Source organism: Salmo salar, chromosome ssa06 (assembly GCF_905237065.1).
Source record: "Salmo salar chromosome ssa06, Ssal_v3.1, whole genome shotgun sequence".
NCBI classification, from domain to species: Eukaryota; Metazoa; Chordata; class Actinopteri; order Salmoniformes; family Salmonidae; genus Salmo; species Salmo salar.
Genome location: NC_059447.1, coordinates 73,905,656 through 73,915,655, shown reverse-complemented (window position 1 = coordinate 73,915,655; position 10,000 = coordinate 73,905,656). Strand labels below are relative to the sequence as shown.

Below are 10,000 nucleotides of genomic sequence, written 5' to 3'. Positions count from 1 at the left end.
AAAAAATCTAGAAAAACGCATGTCAAAAATTTTATACAATGATTTGCATTTTAAATTAGGGAAATAAGTATTTGACCCCTCTGAAAAACATGACTTAGTACTTGGTGGCAAAACCCTTGTTGGCAATCACAGAGGTCAGACGTTTCTTGTAGTTGGCCACCAGGTTTGCACACATCTCAGGAGGGATTTTGTCCCACTCCTCTTTGCACATCTTCTCCAAGTCATTAAGGTTTCGAGGCTGACGTTTGGCAACTCGAACCTTCAGCTCCCTCCACAGATTTTCTATGGGATGATGGTCTGGAGACTGGCTAGGCCACTCCAGGACCTTAATGTGCTTCTTCTTGAGCAACTCCTTTGTTGCCTTGGCCGTGTGTTTTGGGTCGTCGTCAAACTGGAATACTCATCCACGACCCATTTTCAACACCCTGGCTGAGGGAAGGAGGTTCTCACCCAAGATTTGACGGTACATGGCCCCGTCCATCGTCCCTTTGATGCGATGAAGTTGTCCTGTCCCCTTTGCAGAAAAACACCCCCAAAGCATAATGTTTCCACCTCCATGTTTGACGGTGGAGATGGTGTTCTTGTGGTCATAGGCAGCATTCCTCCTCCTCCAAACACGGCGAGTTGAGTTGATGTCAAAGAGCTCCATTTTGGTCTCATCTGACCACAACACTTTCACCCAGTTGTCCTCTGAGTCATTCAGATGTACATTGGCAAACTTCAGACGGGCATGTTTATGTATTCTTGAGCAGGGGGACCCTGCGGGTGCTGCAGGATTTCAGCCCTTCACGGCGTAGTGTGTTACCAATTGTTTTCTTGGTGACTATGGTCCCAGCTGCCTTGAGATCATTGACAAGATCCTCCCGTGTAGTTCTGGGCTGATTCCTCACCGTTCTCATGATCATTGCAACTCCACGAGGTGATATCTTGCATGGAGCCCCAGGCCGAGGGATATTGACAGTTATTTTGCGTTTCTTCCATTTGCGAATAATCGCACCAAATGTTGTCACCTTCTCACCAAGCTGCTTGGCGATGGTCTTGTAGCCCATTCCTGCCTTGTGTAGGTCTACAATCTTGTCCCTGACATCCTTGGAGAGCTCTTTGGTCTTGGCCACAGTGGAGAGTTTGGAATCTGTTTGATTGATTGCTTCTGTGGACAGGTGTCTTTTTTTACAGGTAACAAGCTGGGGTTAGGAGCACTCCCTTTAAGAGTGTGCTCCTAATCTCAGCTTGTTACCTGTATAAAAGACACCTGGGAGCCAGAAATCTTTCTGATTGAGAGGGGGGTCAAATACTTATTTCCCTCATTAAAACGCAAATGAATTTATAACATTTTTGACATGCGTTTTTCTGGATGTTTTTGTTGTTATTCTGTCTCTCACTGTTCAAATAAACCTACCATTAAAACTATAGACTGATCCTTTCTTTGTCAGTGGGCAAACGTACAAAATCAGCAGGGGATCAAATACTTTTTCCCCCCCCACTGTATGTGTTTTGTTATAATCAATAAATGGGGCTTTGCTGGGCTATTAGCAAAGACGTGAAAAGTTTGAAGGGTGCTTGACTTGTAGACAGTCTAGTCGTGTAATTGTGTATGAGCACCTACAGTTGTGCTGTTGAGTAGACAAGCACTGCCAACAATAGAGTGAATAGGCTAGACAAGTATACCAACATCCCCATTCCCCCATGTCAAAGAACTGACTGCAAGGGTGTAAAAAGTTTGAGGAGCACTTGTGTATTGGTGATTTTTGTTCATGTCAATAGGTCATGCATACTAACCTTTACACAATACCCACCCCCCAACAGAGTCAGTCACCCACACCATCCCCTCTTTACTAATACCTCCTTTTCTACAATTTAGACTTCAAGCCTTGCATGAACAATCAACGAAATTGTAGCCTACTTGTAAACACACCAACTATGACAAGACACAGACTGTGTTAATGCCAAGCCCCAGTAGATTTATTTGCTCATCATGGAGTCATGGAAAGGTTTAGTAGATTTTAGAAGGTGACTTACACTAGTTCCTGGTGCTGAGCTTGATGTTGATGCCTCTGCAGATGATGGGATCGGACTCTAAAAATAACACAGCTAGTCACGTTAGCTAGCTAACTAACTACAGCAGAGGCTAACAGTTAACCAACGTAACCTAACGATGCTTATATTAGTTTGCAAAGTTACAAATCGTGTCTCCAGATAGCAGCTGGCTAATTACATTGATATGCTATGGAATATAGCCAGCGTATTATTGAAGCTAGCTAGCTAGATTGGTTTAGATTAACAAATGTAGTTCTCTAGCTTGTTAGCTAGGTAACGTTAACTATCTTACCGTCTTGTCTTGCAGAGCTGATGTTGGCTGATGGGATGCCTTCCTCTTTGAAGTGAAGGGGAAAATCGATGGAATAAAATCCCCTTTGAAAGTATGATGACATGGCAACCCCATCAGCTGAGACTTCCTCTGGCTGAAAGTGCTGGCTAAAAACAAACATTTTCATATCTCTAACATCAATTGGGCGGTCCTCCACGTCCTGAAATCGCCATGAATTCTGGATATTATGGTTGGCTTACAACCATGTAGCTGGCCCGTTTCTAAACAGTGAGATACATAAACACTCGTATTTGCATGTGGTGAGGAAATTCTAAATTTTTATGACATGATATATTAATAACATATTAATGGACATGTATAGTAAAATAGAGCAGAGGTGAAATTTCCATTTAACATTGCAAGTCAACTTAAAGCTGAATGAAAAGCTAACAACAACTTGCAAAGCTCTCTAAATATAAGCCTAGAGCTAATGCAAGACATTTTACAAGAACACTATAATGTGAATATAACTGAGCAGCAGACCTACAGCGAATGGTGTTAACATGAGCATGCAGGATTTACAAGGTACATGCATAAATAGTCCCAAGTTTGCCCAAGTCAAAGACAGTCAACACAGTTGCTAGAAACAGGAGGCGTATAAATGGAAACACATGAGAGTGAATAATGGATTAGGGGAAGGTACAGTGGGTGAACTCTTCTCCATATTCTCCTGTCAGAGTTCTTAATATGAACCCAGCAGGGCCCTGGGCTGCCACAGCCTAACCAGCCAGGTGATGGTTCTCTGGCCAGGAGCTGCCGCAGCCTAACCAGCCAGGTGATGGCTCTCTGGCCAGGAGCTGGGCTGCCGCAGCCTAAACAGCCAGGTGATGGCTCTCTGGCCAGGAGCTGGGCTGCCGCAGCCTAACCAGCCAGGTGATGGCTCTCTGGCCAGGAGCTGGGCTGCCGCAGCCTAACCAGCCAGGTGATGGCTCTCTGGCCAGGAGCTGGGCTGCCGCAGCCTAAACAGCCAGGTGATGGCTCTCTGGCCAGGAGCTGGGCTGCCGCAGCCTAAACAGCCAGGTGATGGCTCTCTGGCCAGGAGCTGGGCTGCCGCAGCCTAACCAGCCAGGTGATGGCTCTCTGGGCAGGAGCTGTGGCTCCAGTAACGGCCTATTCCCAAAATATAGCCTAGCACACTACCTGGCCCACCCTAAACAGGTGGCCTAATGGCTCTGGTCTAGAGCTCAGTCTCAAACTCCTACAACTAGTGCACTACTTCCGACCGCGGTCACAGAGTACTATGGGGAATAGGGTTCACTGAAGCTCCTGGGTAGAATTGGTTTACCCTCATTCAATCATAACCTTTGCTGACGGAGTTGCCCCTAGACACTGATCCAAGGCCAGCTTTGTGTTTTTCAGCCTAGAAACATGAGGCGTATGAATGGGAACACAGGAGAGTGAATTATGGATGGTTAAATACATGTACAGAAATTGTATTTCTATGTGTATTCAGACAGTGTCTAGTGGTAACTTCAGCAGCAGTCTCTCTGGGTAGGTCCTGGAGGGCAGTGGAGTGTGCAAGGTTCTGTCATATTAATCTCAACACCTAATTGATTCCCCCCGATCAATTAATTGAACATGTCACAGAAGTGCTCCAGGTGAGAATTGGTTGCCAATGATTACTTTCTCTCAAATAATTAATTACCAGAGCTAATTAATTAAGTTCTGGAGCGTGGTGATAAGTTCTGGGACACGGTGATAACCTGAATTCCCCGGAGGTGCAGAATTAGTGACCGACATGTGAAGCACGTTGGCTCCTGATATAAAGAAGGGAAACACTAATGGTGGGAGCCCCCATTTGCCCATTTAACTCTCTGGGGTCGGTGGGACGAAATCGTCCCACCTACGTAACAGCCAGTGGAATCCTGTGGCGCGTTATTCAAATACCTTAGAAATGCTATTACTTCAATTTCTCAAACATATGACTATTTTACACCATTTTAAAGACTAGACTCTCGTTAATCTAACCACACTGTCCGATTTCAAAAAGGCTTTACAACGAAAACAAAACATTAGATTATGTCAGCAGAGTACCCAGCCAGAAATAATCAGACACCCATTTTTCAAGCTAGCATATAATGTCACATAAACCCAAACCACAGCTAAATGCAGCACTAACCTTTGATGATCTTCATCAGATGACAACCCTAGGACATTATGTTATACAATACATGCATGTTTTGTTCAATCAAGTTCATATTTATATCAAAAACCAGCTTTTTACATTAGCATGTGACGTTCAGAACTAGCATACCCCCCGCAAACTTCCGGTGAACTTACTAAATTACTCACGATAAACGTTCACAAAAAACATAACAATTATTTTAAGAATTATAGATACAGAACTCCTCTATGCACTCGCTATGTCCGATTTTAAAATAGTTTTCGGTGAAAGCACATTTTGCAATATTCTAAGTAGATAGCCCGGCATCACAGGGCTAGCTATTTAGACACCCACCAAGTTTAGCCCTCACCAAAGTCAGATTTACTATAAGAAAAATGTTATTACCTTTGCTGTTCTTCGTCAGAATGCACTCCCAGGACTTCTACTTCAATAACAAATGTTGGTTTGGTTCAAAATAATCCATAGTTATGTTCAAATATCCTCTGTTTTGTTCGTGCGTTCAAGACACTATCCAAATGGTAAAGAAGGGTGACGCGCACGACGCATTTCGTGACAAAAAAATTCTAAATATTCCATTACCGTACTTCGAAGCATGTCAACCGCTGTTTAAAATCAATTTTTATGCCATTTTTCTCGTAAAAAAAGCGATAATATTCCGACCGGGAAAGCGTGTTTAGGTTCAAAGAGAGAGAAAATAAAAAAACATGGGGTCGACTCGTGCACGCGCCTCAGTCCCATTGTCCTCTGATAGAGCACTTACAGAAAGCGCTAATGTTTTTCAGCCAGTGGCTGGAATTACATCATTCAGCTTTTTCCCGCCTTCTGAGAGCCTATGGGAGCTGTAGGAAGTGTCACATTACAGCAAAGATCCTCAGTTTTCATTAAAGAGAGCCAAGAAGAACAAGAACTTGTCAGACAGGTCACTTCCTGTAAGGAATCTTCTCAGGTTTTTGCCTGCCATATGAGTTCTGTTATACTCACAGACACCATTCAAACAGTTTTAGAAACTTTAGGGTGTTTTCTATCCAAAGCCAATAATTATATGCATATTCTAGTTTCTGGGCAGTAGTAATAACCAGATTAAATCGGGTACGTTTTTTATCCGGCCGTGCAAATACTGCCCCCTACCCCCAACAGGTTAACTTCCTTGATTTGGTCAGACAGGGGAAACAGAAGAGGAACAATCTATTTGACTACTTCTGAATGCAATTCAGAATCACAACCACTTCAAACCCCTCAGGTTATTAATAGCAAATGTAACAATATCAACATTGTTAGAGGATTGACTGAGGTCATATGTGGCTGTAGCTGATTGTGTTGAATACGCACAAAAAAAAAGATCTTCAAGTGTTTGGATTAAAAAGGAAGAAAAACCATCTCATTGACTACGGCATGCATTTAGTCAATGACTTGAAAGGCCTCAGGTTATTGGAAATAAATGTGACGGCGCAAACAGAGGATTGACAGCAGTCAAAGAAGACTGATCCATCGTAACCGAACCTGGTTGTGTTTATACCATGTACTGTGGTTACAGTGTATAAGCAAAGACCTATAAATCACACGGTCCAAAAAAATAGAAGATTTTTAACACATCAATCCAAGTCCACATTGTAAACCCTGGATCGTATTCATGAAAAAGTGCTGTACATTAAATCCATTGTGGCTACTCGCCTCCTACACCCAGATTAGGGCGATAGATCAAATTAATGAATTCATGTTTTAGCACGATATTCCAAATGCCTGTACTGCAAGAATAAAGGTTTTATGTTGTTGTTTTTAGGTATTTTTGGTGCTGCTGTATGCTTCTTTCCTTTTACACACACCAAGCCCCTCCCCCTGCCACTCACAACAACAAAATATGAAATATCACTTCTTCCTCTCTGACAAGCGGTTTCAACTCACTATTTGCATTTGAGATTTGGTCCAACAGAAACGGTCATATGGACACCAAAACACATTCAGACAATATTTTACTGTAATAATAGAGGATAACAACCTTTCTAATGAATACATTTTATGTCTCAACTCCTCATTGGCAACTTGTTCTCTTTCTGAGAAATAAGGTAGGCCAGTTGATTTCAACATCTGAAGGCCAGCCTGCTGTTCAAACAGTTGCAAGACTGACATAATGGTGTGTTGATAACAATTACTCTGTTCTACCTTGTCATCTAGCAAAAAGTTGGCTAAACTTGAAATATAAGGTTCGCTGGCTACTCACTAGCACGTGCTTGAGAGACTGTACTATTAGACAAAAGTGAATTCCCTATAAAGCCTGCTACTAGAAGTTACTCATTAGTGAATGTGCATTATGCATGGTTCTGGGCATTTCTTTCCCAAAAAGGTCATTTTCATAGACTTGAAAGTCAGATCAGTGATTATTGCAAAAATGCAGATTTTAATTAAATAATTAGTGGGTCTTATTGTTGTGGAAGGCTTATATTTAGCCTGGGTATAATTTCACAAGCCCTAAATTCATTTGATTATTGCTGACCGTTTGAAATGCAATTTATTACACACACACACACACACACACACACACACACACCTAATATTGAGTTGCACCCCCATTTTTATCCCTTAGAACAGCCTCAATTCGTCGAGGCATGGACTCTACAATGTGTTGAAAGCGTTCCAAAGGGATGCTGGCCCATGTTGACACAACTGTGGGAAGAATTGGAGTGAAGTTGGTTGGATGTCCTTTGGGTGGTGGACCATTCTTGATACACGGGAAACTGTTGTGTGTGAAAAACCCAGCAGCATTGCAGTTCTTGACAAACAAACCGGTGCGCCCGGCACCTACTACCATGCTCGTTCAATAGCACTTAAATATTTTGTCTTTCCCATCACCCTCTGAATGGCACACACAATCCATGTCTCAATCCTTCTTTAACCTGTCTCCTCCCCTTAATCTACACTGACTGAAGTGGATTCAACAAGTGATAAAGAAAATATCATAGACTGACTAGATGAAAGCTATGTAATGGAAAGAGCAGGTGTTCCTAATGTTTTGTGCACTAAGTGTATATCGTGAATCGCACATTTTTTTAAATGTAATTAGGCAAGTCAGTTAAGAACAAATTCTTATTTACAATGATGGCCTACCCCGGCCAAACCCGGGCCACATGGGACTCCCGATCACGGCCGGTTGATACTGCCTGGAATCGAACCAGGGTCTGTAGTGACACCTCTAGCACTGAGATGCAGTGCCTTAGACCGCTGCGTCACTCGGGAGCTCAAGTTAGAAAGCAATAAAAATATGGTTTAATAATCATCCAGCCCTAACCCAGATGGATCATTAACAGTAAGCTAGAAGTTAAAACAGACAGGCACACACACTACTAATGATGGTAAAGAGAATCTCTCATCTCAAAGACTACTGGTTTACACACACAGCAGGAGGCCTATAACTGGTGTCTCCAGAGAGACTAGCGCCATCCTGTGGTAGAACAGAGTATTGCAGTGCAGCAACATCTAGTCCAATATTTAACACATTTTCCTAGTTAATAAATGTTAAGAACAAATTCTTATTTTACAATGACGGCCTACCCCGGCCAAACCCTCCCTTAACCAAGACGACGCTGGGCCAATTGTGCACCGCCCTATGGGACTCTGGTTGTGATACAGCCCGAGATCGAACCAGGATCTGTAGTGACGCCTCTAGCACTGAGATGCAGTGCCTTAGAACGCTGTGCCTCTCGTTCGTGTGGGCGTGTGGTGCCATTTTTATTTGTGGTGATTGTGACCATACATATTCTGAAACTGAAATAATATTTCTAGACAAATCTTAGAGGTAGACCTAAACTGTGGGGGGGGGGACACCAGTTGGTAACTAGACTGAACTCGGTCATCACGGCAACAGATTTAAAAATCACAGAGGAACTGAAGTAAAAACTCATACTTGGACTATCAATCTCCTTCATTCAGACAGACACCAACGCAGAGGTACAGGTAACGACCTCAAGTATTACCTCAGATTACTACACCCCCCCGGATGTCAGTGCTACATGCAGGTAAGGACCTGTTCGGTCTGCCCACTGCCCTCCCTGCTCTGTGTGGGCACCTGGCGGTGACAGCAGGAGGCTGTGGAACTCCTCCGCAGCGTGGTCACGGTCCACACAGCACTGAGAAGACGTCTCTAATGAGGCTGTCCACTGCACCGCTCCTCTACTGTGGAGTGTGACTGGAGAAAGAGTGTGTGTGTGTGTGTGTGTGTGTGTGTGTGTGTGTGTGTGTGTGTGTGTGTGTGTGTGTGCGTGTGAGAAAGCAGGAGTATTTGAGGCATCCAACTGGGTTGCTACTACGCGGAGCGGCTGTTACTCGGTGTGGTTCTGCTCTGTGGGATGGTGGTTCTGTAATCAGCTAAATGGCCTGATTCTAAATGCCTTGAACCCAGATCCAACTAAACACACACACAACTGGATCACATCTCTAATGACAGAAGGGACTGGGTATTAGCACTCTGTTTTTAGGACTCTGTGCGGTGTTAAGAAACTGTTGTTAACTGTGCTCTGGGTGGTGTGTGTGTTTACAAGCATTTCACTACACCTACAATAACATCTGCTAAATATGTGTCTGTGACCAATAAAATGTGATTTGATTTGTAGTACTCACTGCTGCTGCAGTGCTGCTTGTCGATGGTCTGTCCCTGAGTGCTGTTCCCAGCATTCTCCTCTACAGCCGACTTCCTGGTGGTTACCACGGCAGCCGGGGAGACTGGCAGCAAGGCCGGAGTCTGGAGGTCTGCAGACAACACACAGGATCAATTAACACACACACACACACACACACACACACACTGAAGGGGATGTAAGTGTACAGACAGACACTGAGACAAAACAGCATTCATCGATTGATGAATCCAAATAACTAGAATCCAGTGGACAACTTCATGTACTTTGGTCTGCGCAAACTCGTGCGTTTGTCTGTGTGTGTCAGAGAGCCTCTAAATGTCCCTGTGTGGCAGGCTGTCTGTGAATAAGAGGAATAAATGAGGTATCAAACCAACATCAGGGAGCAGACATTTCCATTCTAACACACTGATACTTAGCACACACACGCCTACACACTTCCCCGACTCCAGGTCAGAGCAATATAATCCCAGATGAGGTTTTGCTGACGCAACCAAACACCAGGCACTCCAACAGCACAAACTGATACCTTCAGCATTTCTCACTGCTGAATTCCCTGTCAGACAGCTAACTTCTGCTCCTAAAATATTCATTTGTGGGGGAGGCTGTGTGTGTTGTCTTTCTGAGAAAGGAGACTTTTAGCCTTAACGGTTAAGATGAAAAGGTTGGAAAATCTCTTATGTGGTAAGAGTGTATTGCCCTGCATACAACCCGTCCTCCCTTTTCCCATCACCCCCCATTCCAGCACCATCACAGGAGGGGCTTGCCTCAGTTACGCACACTATGTGCAGCATGTGTAGATTTGCACATGATCCTGTATGTGTGTGTGTATGTGCGTGAGTGTGTGTGATTGCATGCGAGTGAGTGTTTGTGTGGTTG

General features: G+C 43.8%; 1 protein-coding gene and 1 long non-coding RNA gene across 3 annotated transcripts in view; both read right to left on the bottom strand.

Moving 5' to 3' along the window:
- Window positions 1-4,298, bottom strand: part of LOC123743489 (uncharacterized) — a 4,878-nt gene extending 580 nt beyond the window's left edge. Inside the window, exon 1 of the long non-coding RNA XR_006770317.1 lies at window positions 2,020-4,298. This is a non-coding gene — a long non-coding RNA (uncharacterized lncRNA). The remainder of the gene's footprint in view (window positions 1-2,019) is intronic.
- The window catches only part of atad2b (ATPase family AAA domain containing 2B), a 135,688-nt gene that overhangs the window by 76,445 nt on the left and 49,243 nt on the right, over window positions 1-10,000 (bottom strand). For both annotated transcript variants that reach the window (XM_014205715.2, XM_014205714.2), the window contains exon 24: window positions 9,105-9,233. In XM_014205715.2, the coding sequence (XP_014061190.1) occupies window positions 9,105-9,233 (129 nt within the window). The remainder of the gene's footprint in view (window positions 1-9,104; window positions 9,234-10,000) is intronic.